This window comes from Heterodontus francisci, chromosome 13 (assembly GCF_036365525.1).
Source record: "Heterodontus francisci isolate sHetFra1 chromosome 13, sHetFra1.hap1, whole genome shotgun sequence".
Taxonomy (NCBI): domain Eukaryota; kingdom Metazoa; phylum Chordata; class Chondrichthyes; order Heterodontiformes; family Heterodontidae; genus Heterodontus; species Heterodontus francisci.
Window position 1 is genome coordinate 91,128,164 of NC_090383.1, and position 26,447 is coordinate 91,154,610.

The 26,447-nt window shown below is 43.0% G+C and overlaps 1 protein-coding gene across 6 annotated transcripts in view; it reads left to right on the forward strand.

Annotated features, from left to right (window-relative positions):
* Positions 1–25,335, forward strand: part of plekhh2 (pleckstrin homology domain containing, family H (with MyTH4 domain) member 2) — a 220,935-nt gene extending 195,600 nt beyond the window's left edge. For 3 of the 6 annotated variants that reach the window (XR_010976258.1, XR_010976259.1, XR_010976260.1), the window contains 6 exons: positions 800–945; positions 1,254–1,383; positions 3,767–3,853; positions 4,791–4,940; positions 9,015–14,457; positions 22,217–25,335. Coding sequence is in view for 3 of the 6 variants with exons in the window: in XM_068045175.1 (XP_067901276.1) it covers positions 800–945; positions 1,254–1,383; positions 3,767–3,853; positions 4,791–4,940; positions 9,015–9,197 (696 nt within the window). In the remaining 3 variants the exon portion in view is untranslated. Of the gene's footprint in view, positions 1–799; positions 946–1,253; positions 1,384–3,766; positions 3,854–4,790; positions 4,941–9,014; positions 16,874–22,216 lie in introns of those variants that run through there. The other 3 variants (XM_068045177.1, XM_068045175.1, XM_068045178.1) reach the window with 3 other exon arrangements.
* The last annotated feature ends 1,112 nt before the right edge of the window (positions 25,336–26,447 follow it).

Consider the following 26,447-nt stretch of genomic DNA (forward strand, 5'->3'; position numbering starts at 1 on the left):
TGGGGGGCGGGCTCTCCGACATCGGCAATGGCATCAGCTGCCTGTGTGCAGGCGTTGGCATCATTTTTAAAACCCTGCCGGCTAATTTAAATTTTAAAAGTAAGATCCCCCCCACTGTACTGATTAAAAATCTGCTGCCCCTTTCCCACCCACCAATAGCAATAAAATTCATTATTTCCCCTCTTCCCCCACCCGCCACCCCAAAGCATTTACCTTCCACACTTGACCTTTCCCCCACCATCCCCTCCAACAAATCTAAACAAAATGCAGAGGTCACCCCTTCCCAACATCCCCTACACTAATGGTGTAAATTTGACCCCATTCCCCCCGCCACCCCCCCGGTAAAAATCTTAAGGTCCCCCCACCCCAACCCTTCCCCACCACTGCTTTCCCCAAATGGGAAAGTGAAGGCAAATGAGTGCTGGCCGCCGCTCAGAAGATCGCGGCCCGCGGTATAATTGGAGTCAATTTTATTTAAATGTATGCATTCTGCTAATTTGAATATTTTAATCCAGGTCCCATCACCCAGTGGCAGGGGAGTGTCACAGAGTTTTGCTGTCGCCGGGAAGCTCGGGCCCGGCCCTCCCAGCATCGGGCTGCATGGCAGGCCACTGCCGGAACAATCTTCCGGCCCCACCCTGCCACGGAACCCGACATCGGGAGCTTTGTAAAATCCTGGCCCCCGATGTCCAAATTAAAACAGTACAGTTGAGAAGTTTGACACTTACTGTTGTATTGCATTTTAAATAACCTAAGGGCAAGATGGCATGACAGCTATTATTTGTGCATTTTTCATTAGGTGGAGTTTGGTGACTTTGAACGACCATTCTCGACTCCAGCGGGTCAGGTCTCAATGCAATCCAAATTAAACCAGACTCTGAAGCAAGTAATAGAGAAATTTTATCCCAAAAGATACAAACAAGGCTGTACAGATGAGCAACTTAAGTATGTATGGAGCCTATTCATTACAAACACTGGGACTTCTAATTTTCCATAATTTTACCATTCTTTTCAGTAAATATTCAAGTAGTTAATTATATAACTCTTTTTAATATTATTGAAAGAATAAGCATGTTTATTCTACAATTATTTGTATTGAGTGCTGAAATAAAATCAGCAGCCTTTCACAGGTAGCATTTCAAAACACATCTTTGCCATTATTTTTATTTCCATAAGTTATGTTCAAAAATATATTTTGAATCAGTACATGCAGTAGAAAATACTATTTCTCTGTACCATTGTGTTTACTTTAGACAACTACGTCAGCAACTTTCTACTAAATGGATGGCTCTGCGAGGACGTGCTGCTGCTGACTGTGTTCGCATTTACTTTGCTGTAGCTAGGAAGTGGCCTTTTTTTGGAGCAAAACTGTTTGCAACAAAGGTGGGATCTTGTTAACTCTGTCCAGGTTTGATCCTCAACTGTCAATTTTTTTCTAACATTGTGCAGTATTAAATGCTTCATACAACATCTTAAATTTATATCAGTCCATAGTGTTGAAGACCTAGGTTTTAAATATATTTAGCTCTGTTACTTCATTCTTTCATTCAACAGCATGGTTTAATGGAGAGATGGAATATGGGTTCCCAATTTGAATTGTACATTTGTGGGGAAACACTGAGCAGAAGAAGGGACTGTACAATACTTTGTGAAACAGTTACTGAGTTTAGACATGAGGAACAAACAATTCAAGACAAAGGTTGCTGGAATAAGTTTCTTTTACTTAAAAATAAGTAAGTGATTACAAGTAAGCATCTGGTAGTACTGTCACAGTAATCCCAGATTACAGATTAGCATGCACAGGTCTACCACTTTACTTTAAGCTCTAGCGGCTATAAGCAAAAACTTCATACATACGAACACCAGTGAGCGGTCCATTCTGCAGTGACTCGATGTAGCTCTTTAACTGACAACCAACCAAGTTGCCCTCAACTGCATCCCTGAGTGTCTTCATACGACATCTTTTATACCTTTTTTTCAGAGGTGGACCAGGGTTTTATATTGATAGTACCTTATTGTTCTATAAAAGGTTCCCCTTAATCCAAAATGCCCAATAATATATCAAGTTCTTCGTCTAAACCATGGGATAAAAGCCCACCTTGATGTTGTCCATCTTCCCTTTTTTTCGTATTCCAACAAAAGTTGTTTCACATCAATAGTTCATTAAGTCACCCGTGGGCTTCAAGGCCAGATCTGGAGATATTCTTGCTGTACTCATGACAGTTGGAGATGTTCCTGCCCAAGGCCTCTCTTATCTGTGTAAAACAGCTTGCAGCAGTCAGCTGTTTTTACTTTACTTCAAAAAGTCTTTTGGCCTTGCACATTCTGGTACATAAAATATGGTCAATTCTTAAGTTTGCTCAAGTTACAAAATATTGTACCTTGCGAGCTCTGTAATCTTACAATATCATAGAGAGATACAGCACTGAAACAGGCCCTTTGGCCCACCGAGTCTATGCCGACCATCAACCACCCATCTATACTAATCCTACATTAAACCCATTTTCCCTCTCTCATCCCCTCAATTCTCCTACCATCTACCTACACTAGGGTTAATTTTTTTTACAATGGCCAATTTACCTATCAACCCACAAATCTTTGGCATCTGGGAGGAAACCAGAGCACCTGGAGGAAACCCACGCGGTCACAGGGAGAACTTGCAGACTCCGCACAGGCAGTACCCAGAACCGAACCCGGATTGCTGGAGCTGTGAGGCTGTGGTGCTAACCACTGTGACACCCTAAATGCTTCCCCAATGAGTAGTAGTGAAGATAGAGTCACTCCTACTGAATATTCACATAAACCTGCTAGTATCTGGCTGCAGAATGTTACTAGTAGAAGTGTGGAAACAAATCTCTGACAGCCCTCCTTGCTGGATAAAGATGGGGAGATGTGAAAATGCAGAATGCATAGGTTTTATTTAGCCATAGAACATTACAGGAGAAGATAGTGCATTGTGAATAAGTGCAGCTAAGTCATAAATACATTCTTTATCAACACGCTTATGATTTTACTACACATAGGTGGATGATAGTCAGAAAACAAAAATCAATAGGAGCTTCTGACTCAAATAATGGAAATATGTTGAAAGCCATTACTACTTAGTATGCATGATCTTTACCAATTTTTCTTTAAACGATAACAAGGACAGTAGAAAAGTTAATGATACTGAATTTTGTACCTATTAGAAGGCCACTTAGTGATAGGGAGAATGTTTGAAATCTACCTTCTAAGCATTGGCAATTGGTATGTGGCACTATGAAATAAAGCGTGGCTACCCGACCCGAACCTGACCAGACCCGACAGCATGTGTCAGGTTCGGGTTGGGTTGGGTCTCTCTTCCGGGTCCAGCATTCGGGCTCGGGTTGTGTCGGGCTGGACATGGATAGTGCTACCTTGCTTTGGGTAGTAATCTTCAAATGAACATTCAGGACATCAAGGCGGGAAACATGCAGTCGGGACTCCGCACTGTGTATTAAAGCCTGGCTACCCGACCAAACCCGACTACATGTGTCAGGTTCGGGTCGGGTCAGGCACTTAAAAAAATTAAAAGACATGGGCCCGGGTCGGGTTCGGTTTGGCTGCTCTCGGATCGGGTTTTAATTTTATACCCAAGCCAGACTTTACTAAGAAATATGGGAAGATGGTGAACAAGAGGTCAAATTGTCGGTTCAACCGATTTTAACTGATCTTGTATTCTTCTGTTATCAACATGTTTTGGCTTCTGGATATATCATAGTTTTCTGCCTTTATTTCCATTATGTAGCCTATTGCTCCACAACTATCTGATACTGCACCAGTATGGTTAGCTGTGCATGAGAATGGCATCAGCATATTGGAGTACAGCTCTATGGTAAGAATGATCATCTTTAAATACTGCATTATCACATTTGCCCCTGTGTTCAATTGAAACATGCAGTACGATACTGTTTAACCAAAGTAAGGCTTCCCCTCTTTTGTGAAGGAAGAACATTTTTAGAAATGACCTCTATACATGTGGACCAGGAAGTTCAGAGATTAATTAAAACTTTACCACTAAAAGATAAAACTCTGGAACAACGATCAATACAAACTGATTCACTGGTGCAAATCGAAAATTAGTAAAGTCTGCATAAATTCATTATAGCTATATACATGAAAGTGTTATTGTCAGCTGCTCTTTCAACCGGATTGAATCATGTTTCCAAAATAAGAGAAAACAAAACGCATAGTATTTTGACATTGAACTGATTTGCTGTCAATTACTTTACCACCATAGAGATTTGTAAGTCATTAAATATCAATGAATTTTGAAATTTAACAACACAGTATATGTATGAATTCAGAAATCAGAATTAAACAATTCAGGAGGAGCAGGGCCACACAAGGTAAGTCTGGACCTCTGCTACCCTGGATTCCCCCACCCTCCCCAGCCACAGTACCTTTACATCACCCTGCTCCAGGGGTTTCCTTGCTGCCTGCAGCCTTCTCCTGATGCCCAGAGGCTGCCGGATCTTTTCTCCTCTGCCAGCCGGTTTTCTGCCGGAAGTGGCCAAGCAGCTGACCTGTGGCATTCAAATGAGATCAGGCAGGTAAAATCTGACGGGCCTCCAACTCAAAGTCATGGGCGGAAATGCCATTCCCTCCCACACACTTACCGCCAGTAGTTAAAATCGCCCCTTAAAGATTTATTTGTATAAGGCAATCATTATTAGTCATTAAAGTAAAGACAATACTAAAAATTAAAAAATATTGATCTAATTTTTATATTTGTTGAACCTAATTATTTTGTTTTTTCTCTAATGCCACAGCGCTTGTTAACAACATATATGTATAAGACTATCATGACTTTTGGAGGCTGTCGTGATGATTTTATGCTTGTAGTTGGAAAAACAGCAGACGGTGTATGTACAAAAGACAAACCAACACAAAAGCTCCTGTTTGCCATGTCCAAACCAAAGGTTTGTATGGTCATATTTTCAATCTATCTTTACTTTAAACCACTGAGTGCTGTTTATGTGTATGTCTAGTTTCTTGAGGAATAAATGTGGTACCTGTCCTTTATTAATGGTTATTTGAAAAAGACAATTGAATTTATAAAAACAATTCACATTTATATAGGACCTTTAACATAGCAAAATGCCTGGCAGTTGGGGGATAGAGTCTCAATCTAGGCAGGTGTATTAGGGAAATTAGGAGAGGTATCTGAAGGTACAGTTCAATAGGTTGTCCCTCAGGTCTCTCAATCTTACCTGGAGGTCCTGCTGTGGAATCTGAAGGACTGAAGTGAGATGACCTTTCCCAAAGACGAGAGGAAGAGTCCAGCCTCTCAAACCAAGCAGGCGTGCTTGGAAGACACCAAGGAAGTCAGCAGCAGGTGTGGCCCCTCCAACCTGGAGACTGTGCACTAAGAGGATCATGGACCTCAGGAGGGCAGAAAAGGTGAGTGGCATAATACTTTCAGGGCCAACCCCCTCATTCTGACTTTCCCAGCAATCTCCTGCACAGCACTCCTCAGGTCAACACACCTTGCAGCTCCAATCATTCCACATTCTCCAGGTATCTCACATCCCCATCTGAACAGCCAACAACTCACACTCACCCTCATCCTTTTGGCCTCTCCTACCCATGCCTCACAGTCACCCTCCACAAATGTTATCCTTCCTTTCCAGACAAGCCATTTCTAATACTCACAATTCTTTGTTTTCTCTGTTTGCAGGAAAATAGAGCACACAACCTCAGGAAGCAGAGGCCCACGTTTGTGGGGGGTGGTAGCCATCCAGTGACATGCATTTTGATGGCCACTGGCAATGCATGCCCGCATGGTGCATTGGGAAGGAGGTATTAGTCATAGAGTCATATAGCACTTAAACAGGCTCTTTGGCCCACCGAGTCTGTGCCGACCATCAGCCACCCATTTATACTAAATCCTACATTAATCCCATATTCCCTACCACAGGAGGCTGCAGATGTCAGCAACAATTGCCGAGAGCCTGAGCCTCCTGAGGCACTAGGGTCAAGAGAGATGATACTCTGCCTGTTGACCCTGTCTTGGGGGCCTCATCTCCTTGGAGCTGAATCCTTGGGGGGAATTTTATTCTGGCAGTGGGGGTCTCAACGTGTGAAGAAAGTGATGCCTTATCTCTTTGGAAGGCCTGCCGAATCTAGTGCCAGTCAGGCACTTAAGTGGACAGTGGCGAGGCTTCCACAGGATCCAGAACCCTGTCTCTGGAAGTTCTGCCCTTGGAGAGCTGCCAGCCAATCAGAGGCCGGCAGCCGCAGCGCCACCGCAGAGGCGATGGCTGCTGCTGGAGGTGCACCTACTGAAGCCAGGCCTCAGGTAGGTCAGTCATAGAGTCATAGAGTTTTACAGCACAGAAACAGGCCCTTCGGCCCAACGCGCCTGCGCCGACCATCAAGTACCCGTCCTAACTAATCCCATTTCCGTAGCCTTGAATGTTATGGCGTTTCAAGTGCCCATCCAAATACTTCTTGAATGTCGTGAGTGTTCCTGACTCTACCACCCCTTCAGGTAGTGTGTGTGAGGAGGGGTCTTGCGGACTGGGGGATTGTGAGGGGGGTGGGGGAAGGGAGTCAACAGTAAGGGCAGGGGGATGGCTGTCAGCGGGCCCCCCACCTTCAAGATGCCGGATCCCTCATTCAGGCACTGTGCCTTTTAACGAGGGAAAGCCCTCCGCACCCCCAGAGTTGGGAAGCTGTCCGCATGGCTTTTCCTGCAATGCTTCCTGTGTGGCGAAAGGGCCATCCGCTGCACGACTAATTGTGGTTACAGTGGGAAGAGGCCCTTAATTGGGGGTTAATTGCCCAGTTAAGGGCCTCAATTGGCAGTGGGGCAGGCAGGCCGTTCACAGGCCTCCAAACCAGGCACAGGGGAGAGCATAAAATTCCCCCCTTGTGTCTATCCTTCCAGCCCTGTGGAGCGACATGTGGCTGAGAGGAAGGCAGCTGGTGCTGCTGCTGGTGTTGCCCCTGTTGCTGGTGCTGCTGCTTTCCTCTTGATCGTCATCAGAGGTGCAAGGTAGATCTGCATAAGCTGCTCCCATGGCCTGGTGAAGGCTGGCAGCAGGGAAGTGCAGTTCAAAGTGAGTATAGTGCAAGACAGGTGAAGTGACTTCCAAGAAGTTAACAATCACCTGGCAAACTGAAGCACTCTGAGAAAGCGTGCTGTGAGCACCAGCCTCTCACATGGACATGACTCCTGCTCTTCACTTTCACTGTTCAAAGTCTTCCCAGCCTGTCAGTTTCACTGAAGAAGCTCTCCCCTCTACCAGTCACCTGCTGGACCCTGGCGAGTTGCTGACAGTTGGGGAAATAGGTCTGCTGACTGTTAAAGACAGAATGGTTGGTTTAAACAGCGGTTAATAATCTAATTCAATTTTTAAATGCCTTACGGGATAGCTGCACTGGGTGGGGGGAGGGGTGGGTTCCCCACTCATCTTCAAACCTGCCCAGGTGAAACCTGGAAGTGAGCAAGATGATGTCAGGATCCCAAACCAATGTCACTTTCAAAGGGTTTAACTACCCATAAGCATGCAAACCTGCCTTTCCTGTCCTGTTAAAATTCTCCCCAATGCATTAGAGTTTAGTTTGATATGCTGATTTTAACAACCAGGCCTCATTTACGCCCATGGGTGGAGGGATCAGGTTCTCTGGCTGTCTCATAGGGGCTGCATAATCAGAGCAGCGGAGGCTTAAGCCTTTCTTATGGGCTCTAGAGGAGCACTTTTGCTTACCTTTTCCACGACATTCAATAGTTCTCCTCTTCTGTTCTGGGTTGATCATGCAGCCTCCCCACTCAGTCAGGTCCCAATGACATCAAGACCCACCCCCGCACCCCACCCCAATGATCCCTCAGGCCTCCGACCCCTGGCCACCCACACCCCCAAACCTAATGGTCTCCAATCCCTGACCCCAACCACCAGCTTCCAATCCCTCAGGCCTCTGATCCCCAATTTCCCATTCACACTTCTACCCCCACCCCCTTACCTCCAATCCTTCAAGCCTCTATTCCTGCAGGCTTATCAACCCCTACCTGCACCCTCCCCCCAATCCCCTGCCCTCCAATCCCTCAGCCCTTTAATCTCAACCACCCGCCCCTCCCCACCCGGGGTTGGGGCTCAGACCTACCTGGTCCTGCGGCCTCTTCTCCAGCATTCCCTGCCCAACTGTAGAGAAAACTCCACAGCATGGAGGGAAGCTTGGACTTCCAGGTTTCCCGGGTGCTACTAGGTCCCCCTCCCACCCTGCTCTTAGCAGGTTAAAAAGTTAAATCTTCCCCCACCCCAATTCCGGGGCCGGGAAAGTTCAGCCCAGCATTTCAGGTCAATGACCTTTCATCAGAACTGGGAAAAGTTAGAGATGTAATACGTTGTAAGCAAGGTGGGGGAAAGAACAAAAGGGAAGGTCTGTGACAGGGTGGAAGACCGGAGAGATTAAACAGCAAAAGGTTCATGGTGCAAGGCCAATGGAAGTGATAATGGGACAAGTAAAGAAACAAAAGATGTATCTAGAGGATGTGTGAATGCAGGATCATGAACATCTGCCATCTGAAAGCAAAAAAACAAGAGAAAAACCAAAGCCAGTAAAGAAAAAGAAAACAAAATGGGAGTTACGATCTGAAATTGTTGAATTCAGTGTTGAGTCCGGAAGGTGATGTGCTGTTCTTGGAGCTTACGTTGAGTGTCATTGTAACACTATAGGAGGGCAAGGACAGAAAGGTCGGAGTGCAGCAAGGTGGAGAGCTAAAACTTGTGATTGTGTGCATAGGGGAACAAGATGTTTATCCTCTTTAATATGCACCCATGAACATAGGAGAAAAAATCCTGCCATTCATTTATTACATGGTAGTTTTTTTTATTCCTATCAATACTTAAAGCCATATTAGAAATATCGCAAGTGTTGTATATCTAGTTTACTATGACACTAACAAGTGCAAAGATACAGCTGAACAGTTCCTTATTTACATTAAAAGAAAATTCTGTCATGAACTTGGACTAACCAATTTATTTTTACAGATTCTAGAAATCACTTTGCTGACAGCCAGTTACATCAATGGTTTCCAGCATCAGAAAGGGGCGGTTCACCACATGTCACTTCCATCTTCATTTTCTGTTCAAACAGGACATAAATTAAAGGACATGGGAAGTCAACCGTTACTTTCATGCTCTAGGCCAACTAAAGGACCAACCTTGTTATAATAATGGTAGTACTGAAATCTAATGATATTTGCTACACAAAGTTACATTGAAATATACCTTATCTGTGCTGAAAAAAATTGTTTAAGGGGTTTGCACGCAACTTAGGCAAAAATTCACTACGGTCTGAAATTTTAATCAACATCAATAAAATCCCATTGTTTCCTGCGGTATAATGGCAGTAGTTCAAACAAATAAACAACAAAACATTTACATTTGTTTATTTAATAATCAGGGTTATCACCCCCTTGGACAGAATGAATCCCATACTTTGCATGTCACCATTGTGTAACAGTTTACACCCTCAATTAAGACAATCAAGAGGCTTGGTCTACCTGAACACATAACTTTTACAAAGATTAAAACTACATTATTTATAATATTTTGTAGCAGAAATGTCATTGTTATTTTTGGTAGTCAGTTTATTCAACCAATTGTGGCGCAACTTCTGTGTAGCCACATAAGTGATTTTTGCCTTTTTACAGATTTATTTGTATCTAATAATTTTTCAAGTAATGTATTTTCAAATTTCTACATTTTCATCCCTAGCAATAAAGCCTATCTTTATTTAATAATTTTATTTATATTAGTGAACAATTTTAACAGTCCACCACCACCGCCCCCCTCCTGCTGAAGTTACAATCTGTAAGAAACAGGAAGGTGCAGAAAGCATTCTCTGGTGTTCCACTAACTTAAATCTCAGATTCAAGCACAAAGGTATAGAAACAAAACAAAGGAAAATCAGAATGGACGAACCTATGTCCAAAGCACAAGCACTGTAGGTTTTGTAAGGCGCGAGATAGATACAAATGAGGAAGATAATTCATATTATTTCACCCATCCTGAAAGGCCCAATAATTCCCCCACCACAGCATCCAATCATTTCTTAAATGATTCCAGGATTTTTGACTCCACTGCTCTGCCTAGAAGTCTTTCCATTTGTTGATCACCGTGTTTGAAGAAGAACTTCCTGACATCAAGACTAAATTTTACTAGTTTAATCATACTGTCCCAGTTTAGTTTGATGCAGTGCTATAGAGCTACCTCTTTTATACCAATATAAAGAAAGTCATCTCCTTTCGAGGCTAAAAAGCCCAAGTTTCTCCAGCCTTTCCTCAGGCTTGAGGCTGGAAATCAGTGTCAATGCCTCCTTTCTCAACAGTCCCCAGGACTTTAACTTCTCCTTTTTGTCTTGGTAACCAGCACTTAAGATGTGGGATCTGTCCCGAGCAATGTAGTTTGAGTAAGGCTTTCTTCATATTGTAGCCTACTACTCTGCGATATCATTCATCCTTCTATTTGATTTGTTGATTGATGCTGTGCAGTGATATATTGAGTGTTGATTCTCCTCAAACCCCTAGATCTCTTCCAACTTACCCTTGGTTATTTAAACACTGTTCATGGAATACTTATATTGCCAAATTTTTCTTTCAATGTGAAGTACATTACATTTCACCTACCAATGTTTTACCTACTTATATGGTTTGTCTAATTCGTTTCGTACAGAATCACTTACAACTGCATTTTCAAACTCCCAAATGCTTAGCCTTTGACCCTCTCTGCATTGTGATATTTCCACAGCTAATAACCTGCTCAATCAGGCCCTCACTTTCACCTTTGATGCCCTTGTGCCCTTAAGCCTTACTTTCTCATATCCAGGTCATTCCCAGTGGTATGCCTCCCAGCTTTGTTCCCTCGTCCAGGAGTTTAGCTGGCTACAAGTGGTTTAGCCATATATCACTAAATCTGGCTACACTACATTAAGCACTACCAGGCACCACTCTCCTCTGCTAAGACTGCCTACGACTCCAGGATCATCGTTAGAGCAAAGATAATCTCTATCTTCTTTCCTGCACTACCAACCGTCTCCTTAATCTCCTATCCACACCCACACCCCCATACGCCCACCCAGCTTCCTCCACCCTTAGCTCCAACAAGTTCGAACAGCTCATGACCTTCACTTGAGGTTCAGACCATCCATTCAGCTGCCTCTGCTGCTTCCTCCCTTCCTGTTGCCCATCTAGTCAAACCTCACTGCAGGCTCATCCTGCTCTGCTCTATCCAGTCTTTCTCTAGTTCCTCTCTCTCCTCCCTCATTCCCACTTCAAATTCATCTTGTTCATGTGACCCCCCCTCCCCGCTCACTAAACTTGCAACCATGCAAATTTCTTCCTGGCATCTGTGCTAGCTGACATTGTAAATATTTCTCTATCCTCAGTCACTCTTCCTTACTTTCAAAACTACCATCAAACCTTCAAAAAAAAACTCCATCAACCCATCTATCCTTACAAGTTATTGCCCCATCTCCAACCTCCCATTATCCTATGTTTATTGTTGCATTTATTACTTCTATACCAACATCTGTTGGTTTGAGTGTAATTGGCCCATAAGAAATTATTATATAAATGGGGGAGAATTTCTTTTGTACACTAAGCATAACAAAATTATATTGGGTGAGAAATTGGGCTAGTTAGCACCCACTTTTTGGTAGTATGTGTAATATTACTTGTTCCTTTGATATGTGAATTACTGTAAGACTCACAGGATTACAAGTAATATCCAAAGAAGACATGGGTTTTTATTATAACCAAACAGTAACTGCGCGAGCACATCTAAACATATGTCAATCTGTCAGGTTGCACCCACAACTCCCTGGTCATGTATGACACGACATCACTTCCTACAGTGATCTTCACTTACATCCTCTTAAGGTGGTCTGCTCTTAAGGTCATCCCACACCATCCACCTTTTTTCCAAAGATAAAAGCATATGTACAATATACAATATGTTGTGGTTTAGACTAACTATACATGATTAAACAAAACGTTATTTACAAGTAAGCAAATTTAACACTCTTTAAAATGTAGAGCAGGTTTGCTTATTTGTCCTGATCTTGTTATCGTAAACCTTTTCCCAAAGGTGAGCTTGTCTTGACGACTGCTCTGAGACTCAAGTGACTCAGAACTTTGGTTGGCATGGTCTTCATCTGTGCTCATAGCCTCTGTACGTTCATCTTCAGACTTTGTCTTTGAACATGTCCGCGATGCCACAGAGAGGTCACATTTAGTGTTTTTGTCCAGCTCTTTGAGTTGACTTGAGTTCCGTCTGAGAATCACACCATTGGACCTCGTATGATTTGGGCTGTTCGCAGATCCCCTCAACCTCTGCAGGTTCCTGACCAAGTTCCCGATGCATGATTGAGGACTCTGACCTTCTGTCCTACTTGCCAGACATGCAATGCCTTCATCTTCCATTGTTTAGACAGCTTAGAAAAATGATGACTGGCAACAGCACCTATCACTGGCAATCCCTCTGGCTTCCGGGTACTTGCTGCAACTAATTGAAGCTCGAGGAGAGACTCCCGGTCATATCATCTGTTCGTGTCAAGATGCCTGGCCAAGACTTTGTGTTGGCTTTTACATGGACTGACCCGATACACTCGACCTAGGTATTTTCTACCATTTTCTGTGCATTACTGACTTCATGTATTGTGACAATTTGTGGAGCTCGGCATACTGGCAGGTCCAATTTGTCTACAATGTAAAACGTTTGTAGTAGCAATTCAGAGGTCTCATAGCTGCACTGTAAGGTTATCGTTCCAATCCACTTGATTGGAGAACCATTGTAGGCAGTCAGCCTAACTGTGGTGAGTCGTACCATAGATTCCCATTTTTTTAGGTACATGTCCTTCAGGATAGGTAGAATATTTGCACCTGCTCCAGTGTCAATTTTTACTCTGAGCTTATGCTTGCCACTCTTCTGTAGACATATAATCTCGATCATAGCGAATGCCTCAGATTGCACGATAGCATTGACATGTTAATCCAAATTAACTATGTGAAATGCTTGCTCGCTGTTGGCAGGAGTGTGCTCTTCATTCATGTCCTCCTTGCAATCTGTCTCATTGCTGAGCTGATGTACCTGCTTGGTCTTTTGTTGTGTGTTGGCATATCTTTGGTTGCATTTGCCATCCTGTCTTTCAAACCTCCTGTCTCCATGTGATCTGCCAACATTCATGTGTACAGTACCTGAGCTTGGCCTTCTGCAGTGCCTTGCCAATGTCTTCGCATGCCACAAGCATTGCACAGGTCTGGTATGCCGAACAACTGTGAATTGGGTGAGTCAGGCCACATTTGCTACAAGGCTTAGCAGACTTCTGAGCCTTGGTTACCATACCAATTTTCGTAGCCATCGCCAAAGCTTGTAACTGTTGGCACCCAGCTATGATGGCTTCAAATTCCTTCCATCATTGAGTAATGCATCTATGGTGTGCCCTTTCTTTTTTTCTAGCAGGTCTTTTTGAAAGGCCTGTAGTGGGTAAGACAGGATTACTAGCTCTATAACCCATTTTGACAATTCGATATCTGCAAAGTCACAATATTGAGCTTTGTCTCAGCACCTTGCAACAAACTGGTCAAGGACTCATCTTGCCTTTGCCGGTAGGACACAAGCTCAAGCCTATGCATTCGGAAATTTACCTTCACCTTGAGTTGCTGCTCCAGGAATGTCCATAGCTTGCTAGGGTCCTTCTGATCCTCAGCTGACAATCCTGATGTATTGATCCATTGCTGCCCCTCGTTCCCCAGTGCAATCTTGATTTTTATAGCTTGTTTCTCTGGTTCACTCACTTCTTGATCCAGGAAACACAGTTCCATTTGCAGGCAAAACAGTTTAAATTCAGACGCTATGTCTTACGCCTTCCAATCTATAACTGGATATCTGAAAGCCATTGTCTTAATGAACCTGCTTTTTTTATATATAAATATAGGACTTTTTACAGGTTTTCTTTTTCACAGGCATGTTTTTTTCTTGTTTAGACAGATACTTATTCTGCAGGCCTGCCCCTTTAAGAGTGAGACACCACAGCTGCTTTCTGTTTGCACAGCTCATTTTTTTTTTAACTGTGAGAAAGCTTTGTTCGCTGCAGCCAGTTACACCTTGCAATATTGGCTGCTACAACAACCAGTATTTCTCACTGTGCTGTGGACCTCCAATGGCGCTGTTGAGTTCTTTCCTCTCTTTTCGGCTTAGACCCCACCCATGAAGCAAAAAAAAGGTGAAAACTAAAACAGTATTGGCTTTAGCTACTGCCCTTCAAATTGTTTGACCCGCTGCCAGATTAGTTGAGAGCTGCGATCTCCTGGCAAATTTCCTACAGTATTCAGAGTTTCAACACCTCCTGGGGGTCCTGTCTATAATCTAGCTCGCTGCACTATTGTAGGGTCTCCTGTCAGCTGCTCTCCAGGATCTTCAGCTACTTCAGGTAAGCAACCTGCTGTTCTTTGTTCTCCCTTAGTGTGTTCTTCAGAAAAAAAAATCAAACATTGCCGCAAGATAATGTTTGATTGTCATCAAAAAAAAAAATGAATCTCAAATGTTGCCACTATGTAATATGACTTGTTCCTTTGATATGTGAACTATTGTAAGACTCACAGGACTACAAGTAATATCCAAAGAAAATGTGGGTTTTTATTCTAATCTAACCAGAATGTATATATACAAACAGTTACTGCATGAGCACATCTAAACACATCTCACTATGTCGGGCTACACCCACAATTCCCTGGTCATGTCTGACGTAACATCACTTCCTCCAGTGACCTTCACTTAGATCTTCTTAAGGTGGTCTGCTCTTAAGGTCGTCCCACAACAGTATGAGTGCCCTTAGAGCTCCATAATGCCATCCGCTGTGGACACTCACACTTGGGTGAATTGTGCCAGGTGCCATGTTAGTGATGGAGTTAGCGCACACGTAGTGAATGTCTGCCGTAAGTATGCACAGCAGGCGGATCATGACGCCAAACAGTGTGCAATAATGCTTTGTTGCCAGCAATGCCATTTTGGAGCTCGACTCTCCAGTCAATAATCTAACCTCTCTTAACCTGCACAGCTGAACACACATTCAGCTTCAGGACGGAACCAGTCCCCACCCCCGCCCCACCAGTGTTATATAAAGGCATCATTAACTACTTAGAGGTTAGTTGCTGCTTGATTTCTTCTGGCTGTTGCTACAATGTTTGGTTCTTTCCATAGTGGTTTCAAGTTGCAAAGGTCTACAGGGAATGGTATGACAGGTGCTGAGGAACTTTTTGCTGACTTCAAGGCTTCTGCACTAATTAGTTGATCCCAGACGTTAGTGCAGTTGTAGGCATTTCCTTTGCAATTCAACATCATTTGGATAATGACAGAGGCCATGCAGAGCATGACAAGCTACTGGAAAAGGGATGAGGCTGAGGAGGGGGAAGAAGGGCCCTCAGCAAGAGGCCATATCTGCTCAGGATGTTCAGGGAGCACTGTCCTACCTGAACCTCAACAGGGAACAATGTGTGAGACATTGGCGCGTCAGTAAGGATGTACTCACTGAAATCTGCTACCTGCTGCAGCCACAGTTACAATCTCAGAGCAGGACAAGGACTGCATTGCCCGTGGCTGTGAAGGTGACCATGGTGATGAACTTTTATGCAACTGGCTTCTTCCAGGCTGGAGCTGAAGGTATTTCCAACATCTCACACTTTACCGTCCACTGTGGCGTAAGCGAGGTCACCAAGACTCTCCAGCGGATGGCTACTGGGCAACAAGGGTTATCTGCTGCCATTAGGCTGATGACTCTTGTGTGCAACCCATGCACACGTGCACAGCATGCGTACAATGAAAGCCATTCTGCCACACAAAATGTGATAGAGTAGACCATGGGCATGCTGAAACAGCACTTCTGTTCCTGGACCGCTCTGGAGGAACCATGCAGTACTCGGCAGAGAAGGTGTCTAGATTCGTGGGGGTCTGCTGCATGTTTCACAACCTCACCATCACAAGGGGAAAGCTCTTGCCACCAGCTATATAGCAAGCAGCTGAGGAGCAAGAGGAGGCAACCTAGACAGCCCTTTTCTGCTCTGTGATGAACTCATCTGAGTGCGATACCAGTAACAACAACTTCAATTCCCCATTCACCAACTGTCCTACACCTTATCTTCCCTCTGTCACTGACCACCACAGAGTCCACTTGGTCTGAAATAAAAGCCACCACAAAAGAAATATTCCAAACCAAATTTATAAATGAAATCATGCCATATTGCAAACAAAAAGTTAATTAATCATTCTGCCATGCCAACGTGCTTTGTTGAATGATAATTTTCTTTAATCCACTGACTGGAGATCTGAATTTATATTTTTTACAAGAAATTTTAAAAAGGAACAGATAAAAGATGACTGCTAGCAGCTTAAGATGGCTACCACATTTTCAACACTGTATCCTACATTGCAAGGCCTGTGAGGCAGATGAAATGTCTGCTCATCCCAGCAAGAACCAAGATCCAGGAAGTTTAAGGGAATTGCTTGTTCTTTTTAGCAAGAGGAAATACTGTTAACTACTATGCTTGAAACACTGAGTGACTGTCATGTGACAGGCCCCCCTGTTCTTTTAAGCTTGTGTTTCTCTGCAGCAGCAAAGAGAAGCATCTGGACTTTGACACGTGCAGATCCAAGTGGGGGTACCTCTCTCTCTCTCTCTTTCTATTCCAGCTTGCAAGTTTCAAATCCTGCCGGTTGACTGTCCACCTTTACATACTCCAGCTACAATCAGAAACCCCTTTGAAGAGACCCACCGAATCCATCATCTACCTCTTCAAACTAAAAGCCTCAGGACCACAGAATTCATACTAACATACAAATTAGGAGCAGAAGTGGGCCATTCAGCCCCTCGCGTCTGCTCCGCCATTCAATAAAATCATGGCTGATCTGTTTGTGTCTCGAGTACCACACTCCTGGATTCCCTAGCCTAACAAGAATCTATCTACCTCCGTCTTAAAAATATTCAATGACCCCACCTCCACCACCTTCTGAGGCAGAGACTAAAGGCCTGCTACATGACCCGGACCCGGCGACATGTGTTGGGCTCTGGTTGGGCCGGGCCAGGCCAGGTCCGAGTCGGGTCGGGCCGGGCCGGGCCAGGTCCGAGTTGGGCTGGGTCCGGGTCAGCCACACACAGTAAGGTAAGTGTTAAAAGTTTAAAAACTTACCTGAGCTGTAAGTCAGGGACATCAAGCAGGGAAACTCTGAGTCTGCGCAGTGAGCGTCTCTATGACATCATCACGCTCATGCTGCAGTTTCCTGAAGATTGGGAGTCGGAAGGTAAGTAAAGGGAACATTGCGGTGGTCGGGCTATGGGGGAAAATGGAGTGACTCTGGCCGGGTCAGGTTCGGGTCCCATGTGGTTCCGTCAGGTTCGGTTTGGGATTTTTTTTGTGACTTGAGCAGGCCTTTAGCAGAGAGTTCCAAAGTCGCACAACCCTCCTGAGAGAAAAAAATTCTCCTCATCTCTGTCCTAAATGGGCGACCCCTAATTTTAAATCAGTGCCCCTAGTTCTGGACTCACCCACAAGAGGAAACATCCTTTCCACATCCATCTTGTCAAGACCATTCAGGATCTTATATACTTCAAACAAGTCTCCCCTCACTTTTCTAAGCTCCAGTGAAAACAAACCCAGTCTGCCCAAGCTTTCCTCATAACACAACCCGCTTATTCCAGGTATCAATCTAGTAAACCTCCTCTGAACCACCTCCAACGCATTTACTCCTTCTTTAAATAAGGAGACCAAAACTGCACACAGTATTTGAGATGTGGTCTCACCAATTCCCTGTATAACTGAAGCATAACAACCTTGCTTTTATTTTCAATTCCTCTCATAATAAAGGATAGCATTCCATTAGCCTTCTTTATTACTTGCTGTACCTGCATACTAACATTTTGTGACTGATGCACTAGAACACCTAGATTCCTCTGCACCTCGGAGTTCTGCAGTCGTTCTCCGTTTAAGTAATACTGTGCTTTTTTATTCTTCCTGCCAAAGTGAACAACTTCACATTTTTCCACACTATACTCCATCTGCCAGATTTTTGCGCAGTCACTCAACTTATTTATATCAGTCTGCAACCTCCTTATGTCCTCTTCACTACATACTTTCCTACCTATCTTTGTGTCATCTGCAATTTAGCTACCATATCATCGCTCCCCTCATTTAAGTCATTGATGTAAATTGTAAAAAGTTATGGCCCCAGCACAGACCCCTGCGGGACTCCACTCGTCACATCCTGCTAATCAGAAAAGGACCCATTTATGCATACTCTCTGCTTTCTGCCAGCCAACCAATCTTCTATCCCTGCTAATGTGTTACCCCCGACACCATGAGCTCCTACTTTGCGCAATAACCTTTTATGAGAAGGTTTACTAGACTAATACCTGAAATGGGCGGGCTACCTTACGAGGAAAGATTGGACAGGCTAGGCTTGTATTCGCTGGGATTTAGAAGAGTAAGAGGCGACTTGATTGAAACATATAAGATCCTGAGGAGTCTTGACAGGGTGGATGCAGAAAGGATGTTTCCCTTTGTGGGAGAATCTAGAACTAAGGGTCACTGTTTAAAAATAAGGGGTCACCTATTTCAGACAAAGATGAGGAGAAATTATTTCTCTGAGGGTCCTGAGTCTTTGGAATTCTCTTCCTCAAAAGGCAATGGAAGCAGAGTCTTTAAATATTTTTAAGGCAGGGGTATACAGATTTTTGATAAGCAAGGGGGTGAAAGGTTATCAAGGGTATGTGGAAATGTGAAATAATCAGTTCAGCCATGGACTTATTGAATGGTGGAGCAGACTTGAGGGGTCGAGTGGCCTACTCCTGGTCCTAATTTGTATGTTCATATGTTCGTATGTACCTTGTCAAATGCCTTCTGGAAATCCAAGTACAGTACGTCAATGGGCTCCCCTTTATCCACAGCGCATGTTACTCCTTCAAAGAACTCCAATATATTGGTTAAACATGATTTCCCTTTCACAAAACCATGCTGACTATTCCCAATTACCTTGAGTTTTTCTAAGTGCCTAGCTATGGCTCCTTAATGATCGATTCTAACACCTTCCCCACGACAGATGTCAAGCTAACTGGCCTATAGGTACCTGTTTTCTGCCTCCCCCCGTTCTTGAATAGAGGGGTTATATTTGCTACTTTCCAGTCTGATGGAACTTTTCCAGAATTCAGCGAATTTTGAAAAATTGACACCAATGCATCTACTACCTCACACAGCTCCAACAGTTTGCTCAGTACCGCTTCCCTGGTGATTGTAATTTCACCAAGTTCCTCTCTTCCTTCCACCTCCTGATTTACAGCTATTACTGGAATCTAGAAGCCAGTTGAATCACCAAATGCCACAGACTGTATACCCTTTTTCTATGGACTCTAACTCGATCAATTTACCCTTCCCCATTCTATAATCTACTTGTGTGTGTGTGTGTGAACCTCTAGTGTGTGCGTGCATGTGAAAGTTGGCGCATAGTTTATTATTTTTATTAGTTTGGTTTAATTACAATAAAGTTAACGTCTTTCTTTGTTAAATGCAAGAAAACCTGTCCGATTGGTTCATGGTATGATCATAGTAAGTAAGTAATCAAACACCTACTGAATTGGCCAGTACATCCACTTCAAAAATGAAGTAACCTATTGTGGTCAAACAAGGAGAGGGAAAAGAGGGAAGCCCTTTGACCCCTCCTCACCTGACCGTAACAATTCCATTAGGCCCTGTCTTCCGTGCGCCTTTGCCTATCTTTGTGCTTCTACGCAGTGCTACCCAGTGGCTGCAGCATGGCTGGTGGAAGGTTGCTGACTTTCAGTGGATGAGACTGCAGATTGCCTTGGAGGATGACCTCAAGCAGCCCTGAAAGCTTGGCTGCGGACTGCACCATCTTGGCATGGGCAACAGCAGTCTAGATTGGCTGGCTGACAGGCAACAGCAAGGGCACTGGCAGACTGGTAGGGGTGGGAGGACAAATGCTGTTTTCTTGAGACAAAACAGCAGGTTTGTGCTCCATGGAGCCACTGCCACTCCCAATATTCAGTTAGAGGACATCCTGTAAGCTCCTTTATATGCTATAATCCACAGCCATGATAGCAACAGTCTGAGCTTTCATGGCAGGTAACTGACTTGCATGACAGCAATCTGAATTTCCAGTGCAGTATTCAGATGTACTACAATGGAAGCTGCACATCGGCCATCAGATGTCCACAAGTGTGCGAACAGATTTAGCCACCACTTCCATGCTGGAAAGGACGGGCTCCAAGTTCTGCAAAGTTCCATGCTAAATTGGTGCTGGACTCCTCCATGCTCTTTGACATTGACCACAGGCTTTCTGGCAGATTCTCAATGCACTAAGCATTTTGTTGTGCATACCCATTGGTATTCTTCTGTAGGCTGCCCCATCAAAGTCCTCTTCTGAGTTCACAGCAGTAGAACTCGTGTGTGACATTGTCCTCCAATGAGCCGGCACTTATGCTATCATTGCCTCAAACCCTGGCTGCAGTCCACTGAAGCCCATTGTCTCACAACGTACAGAATTCACCTCTATCACCTAGGATACTCGCAGTGTCGGTGTCTGAACTGGTGGCTGCGAGTGTGAAATCAAGTGACGGTGCTGTCTCTTCATCACTCTCTTCTTGGTGTTCCTCCACTATCTGGCCTGGGTGCACCTCTTGGGTATTTGAAAGGAAAGAGGCACAGGGGTAAGGTTGTGGTACAAGGAATTGGGGTATGTAAGAGGTACATGCTTACACCATCTGCAGCTTGTAAATTAGAAGAGTGTGGGGTGAGGGACGTGTCATGTGAGAATAAAAATTAGGTATGAAGATACTGTCACCTTCAGTGGTTTCGGCCACGCTACTGGCCACAACCTCTGAATTTGGATGTCCCAATAATAGCCAGCATCATGGAGATTAGGACATTTAGGCACGCCTGTCCCCTCAGGTTAGCTCTTGCTGCCTTTGGCTGTGTGTCACCTTGTTCTGCAAGATGAAGGGAAGTGTGTCACTGTGTGTTATGCAATCTGTTTAGCTGAGGTGGCTGTCATGGTTGATTAGCTAGCAGTGTGTCCAGCCTGTGAGATGTGGATGTGAGGCTTGCAACAATGCTAAGTGTGTGAGGCTGAGGTGAAGCATATGAATGTTAGGGCTGATTGTTGGTAGGTGAGTGACGGGAGTGTGGTGAATTAAGAAGTGGCTGAGGCTACTGGCGCAGTTGGTAGGATACGGCATTTGAAGATGCTTTCGATGACCTTGACCATTCATGTGAGGTCATTGAACTTGCAACACTGCATCCAGGTCTTGGGGCTTGACTCCTGACATTGACCTTCATGGCTATCCACTCCCACTGTCTTCTCACTGTGTGTCCCTCTGGATTTGGGACTTCTCTCCTCCTTTCCACCTCCTCCACCAAGTCTCCAGAGCTGCATCCATCAACCTTGGAGCCCGTGCTCTCCCTTGTTGTGCTTTCCTCATTCTGTCCCAGGTCAGATTCTCTTCAACTATGATTCACAGCACCTGCTCCAGCCACAATGCACCTTCCCCTTTAAGAGTTGCAGGCTAGCTTTAAATAATTCTAGCCACTCACAATATTGGTCCCCTGCTGATGTGTCAAGCAATGAACACCATGGTTAGCATTGGCTGGATGCAGAGATCATGGAAATAAGCAGGCAACAAGACGTTGATGTGTTGTCTGACCTGCAAAAAACAGGTGTGGGGTAATTGCGCATCACGATCCCTGCTCCCATTTAGCCCCCATTCTTTAATAGGAGTTTTATGATTATGTTCCACATAGCACACAGGAATTCTTCCTCTAGTTATTATTCATGATAATTATTAAGTTATTATACACAGATTGCTCTTTGAAATGAACCCAAAATTGTTGTGCTATAAATGATTCTTCCTCAGCATACCTAATGTATTGTCTTCACATAAGTATTCTAAATGTTGTCCCATGTAACACATCAGGTGAATGTAGCAGAACAAGCCTCTTAATTGTTCTTTTTCAGGCCTTTAGAAAGAATAAAGACCAAGAAAATATTGGTCCAGGGGCTGTCCATCTTTGTGACTTTTTACCAGTGTTGGATCCCTGATTATAAAGTGAGATGTACTGAGCAGAAATACCGTGGTGTCACTGAGGTGTATTATGTTGTATTTAAATCTATTCTATCTGTCCATACAGGTTTTCAAAAAAAGTGAAAAGTAAATACGGCAAGTAGAACTTTAGGGTAAAATATGGTTTTCTTTGTCTATCTTTATTGTTTTGTACATCCATATCTACTCGAGCAATCTGTAGAATTAATTCAGGATGTAGAATAGAAACTGAATTGAAAGCACTGTTGGAATTGTAGCAGGAACTCTTTCCAACAAGGAAAGTAAATCAAAATTCAACATAATCACAGTGCTCTGCCATGTGTTTTGGAGCATGTTTTTAGAGGCACCCTGCCAGTTGCATATTTAATCAAGTATATTCCTAGAAAGGTCACATAACTGCAGCCAATTTATGCTCTATTGTTTTGTAATATTTCTTGGATAATTTTTCTTTTCGGAATCAAAATGCTATTGAAAATTTAACAGAGCTTGACTAGGCCCTATTCATTTAAGAAAAAAATGCATAAAGTTATATTAAGTAATTCTGTTCATTCAACTACAGATCACAGTCTGATGCTGATGCTGTCATTTTTCCAATGATACAGTGCATGAAGGAAAAGCAAGGTTCCGTTGATAGTAAAAAGTTAGGTCAAACAGGTTATTCTACAGCACAGTAATCAATTAGTCAGAGAGTCAACAGGCCATTGTGTTTTTGAGTAAATATCTGAACAATTAAAACATTTGAATCCAACCCAGCATCTGCATTTGACCCAATTTTCATTCCTAAAGACCCATATTACAGGAGGATAATGTTACAACTCTATCCATGCAGTTACTGTAGCATCATGTCTTCTTGCGGATATTTACTGCGGTATAGGAAATGTTTATAGTAAGACTTTTCTGTCAATATCTTTTCAGCAATAGAATTTTCTGAATCATTTCAGATTATTTGTTTTCCTATGTTATTCTCTTTACAATCTTGTCTTTTTCTATTTTATCAACATTAATTTTCAGTACTCCTGTGAGCTTTCCTCCTAAACTGCAAATATGCTGCCCTACTGTTCCTGCTACCCACATCTGCGTGTGTGCACATTAAGTCTCGTTGCACCATTTCCTACTGTAGTTCCTTAAATTTCTTGCCTCCTTCACTCTTTCCTTCCTCCAGCACTCTTTAGCCGTTTAAAACCTAACGGATCTATCAGTACATCCTGACTTCCCTTATCTCTTCTAGAACTAGAATTTTGCCCATTTTTGGTCAGTGAGTAGAAAAGTCTAGCCCCTATTCTCTTAACATGTGGTTCAGTCCCTCACTTGGGTTTCTTAACCAAAAAAGACTTTGGATCGGCTTGTACTATCATGTCCTGTACAGTATCTGACCACAAAATTTTGCTCATAAACTTCAATTGCATTCTTAAGGAGATATATAGCCACCTCCTTTTAAATATTTAATCAGTATAGCTGCTTTTGCTGTAAATCTATTCCATGTGTCCACTCTCCTGCAAGAGGAGAATATTTTCTAACCACCAGTCTCATTGAGGTTTGTTAATTTAGTCCTCTTGTTGCTGCAATCTAAGATTTGGAGCACCAGTAACTGGTTCAGATTTTGGCCAAGGATTACTTTATTTATACTGCTTGGCTGAATCTTGAATTCTGTTTCCTAGAAAAGAGCTCTGTACACTCATACTTACATGCATGCATAGAATTTCTTTCCTCGCACTTAAATTTGAATATGCCAATTGAGCATTTTCACTTTAAACAGCTTTAAATTAGTTGCAGGTAATTGTAAAAAGTATCCCAGCAGATTCAAGGTCCAAAACACCTTTAAGAAAATCTGGTTTAACACTGCATTGGATTTAACTTCCATTTAATGTCAAACAGAAATGATGCAAGACTCACCATCCCAGGAATCATGACTGGGCCATTAACTCCGAATATACACACGAATGTCAAATTGTAATGTAAATGCATTCTTAAATAATTTGCTTGTATACATATTATCCATACCTCTCACAATTTCAAAGATCTGAACCACCTTATTTTATAGAATCATAGAATGGTTACAACACAGAAGGAGACCTTTCAGCCCATCGTGTCCATGCTGGCTCTCTGCAAGAGCAACACAGCTAGTCCAACGCCCCTGCCTTTTCCCCGTAGCCCTGAAATTTTCTTCTCTTCAGATAATTATCCAATTCCCTTTTGAAAGTCATGACTGAAACTGCCTCCACCACACTCTCAGGCAGTGCATTCTAGAACCTAACCACTCGCAGAATATTTCCTTCAATGAAAACAATTCTTAAAGTCTCTCGTCATTAATAAGTCCGATCTGTAAAGTTCCATAATCCTAGCTGTTACAAAGATTTGAAATTACAGAACATTCTAATAACCTATTACAGTTTATAATAAAATACCCTTTGGGATGCATCCTCGCACTTGACAGCTATGCTCGTAACAGTTTTACACTGACTGGATATATTGCTTGGTCTATAAATATACCCAAGTCCTTATCTATATTTCCTTTACTAATGAAACATAATATTTATTTTGTTTCCATATTTTATTTTAATACAATTACATCATTGTCCAGCTTTGTGCATCTCAACAGTCACATATTTCCATAATTTTGTATTTTCCTTACAATATGATGTTATAGTAAGACAGAATTCCCCTTCTTTGTTAATGAGTAATTGGCATAAGGAAGAATTTTGGAATGTTTAGCATTTTTGACATGTTTTATAAGAAGATTTGTATATTATGTTAAGTTTGATGTGTCATGGTGTTCCATGCAACTTAAGAATGCACATAAAATGTTAATATCCACTGTTTCATAGTGAGCTGAGTTTCATTTAGAATGTCAAAACATAAGATTATGTAACTATTTAGTTATAATTTGTTCACAGAAGCTTATTTATATATATATTTCCTTCTGTTTTTTCAATTTTAAATTAGCAAATTGAACAGTATTGTTTTTTAAATGATTGTTATAAACATTTTAATTGTTATAACTAGTGAGAGATGATCTGGCATACATCTCCACACAGTTGTACTGTCTTAATAAGTACAATGCCTGTTAAAACATTTTTAGTCATTATCTTATTTAATGCACAGAATTAATGTATATTGCTAATATTCACTTATTTATTTTGCTATATATTTGAATGAAAATGCAACTGATCATTTCACTGAGTTACTTAACATACAATAAACAATGCACTGCTAAGCTTAGAATAGTTTGCACTTGTCTTTAATATGCTATTACTTAAGCTGTGCACAGTGACAGAATACTATTAAAGCAGTCTTGTATACTATACAGTTAAAAAAGAATCACTGCCTCAGAAAAATTCATACACTATACAACAGATGATATCTAACTACGATCTGTGCATATTTGGTCCTATAAAGATCTGTGTAGTTATAATCTGTAAATTTAGTAAATAGTACATCTATTAGGACAGGGGATCTGATTTTTCAACATGATTTTCACTGATATGGAATTTGGCATCATTCCCTATGTCATAGGTTTCAAACATGTATCTTTCCACTATTCTGGCCTTTAGATTGGTTACTTAATTTGAATTTAACAATTTTTGGCCTTCTGACTCTAAAAGCTTTTCTTCAAATACTGCAAAATGAAAATGCCTTTAGCTGGTAGAACATAAATCAAGACTTGGGGCTGGATTTTCAGCCCCCGCTGGGGCCAGGATCAGAGGTGGACGGGGCCAAAGAGCTCCCCAGCTCCATTACACCTCCGGGACATTTTTGCGAAGGTTGGATTTAGGCCAACAGGGCTACCCGCCCTCACATCGTGGGCAGCCGATTAGGCTCGTTAAGAGTCTATTAAGTCCAATTAAAGGAGGCCAACTGGGATTTTCCAGTTGATCTCCAGTTTTCTGCATCAGTGGAGTCTAGTTTAGATGCCTGGAGGTGGGCACCCAGCAGAATACCAGGATGCCAACTTTCCTTGCCTGCCTGGTGCAAGCAGCCACAGGCTGCCCTATAGAAGGATTCCCCGACACCACCACTTCTCCCAACAAACCCCCCCCCCCCCACCCCACCCCCTGCCCACAGTGGTGGCCTGGCTTGTGAATCAAATTTTTAATTAAAGATGTAAAACATTTGCTGAGAGGGCATCTTCACATTGAAGCACCCTCTCTGTTACTTACCTTCCATTACAGCCTGCTGCTCCTCTCAAGCTGGACGGCCTCTGGCCCTCCAGCTTCGACAGCCTGCCCACCACCCTTAATTGGATGGAGAACCTTTCCCCCTGCCAATTAAGGGGACATCCCTGTGAAACTCCCAATGTGGGACTGTCCTTCCCCCCCACC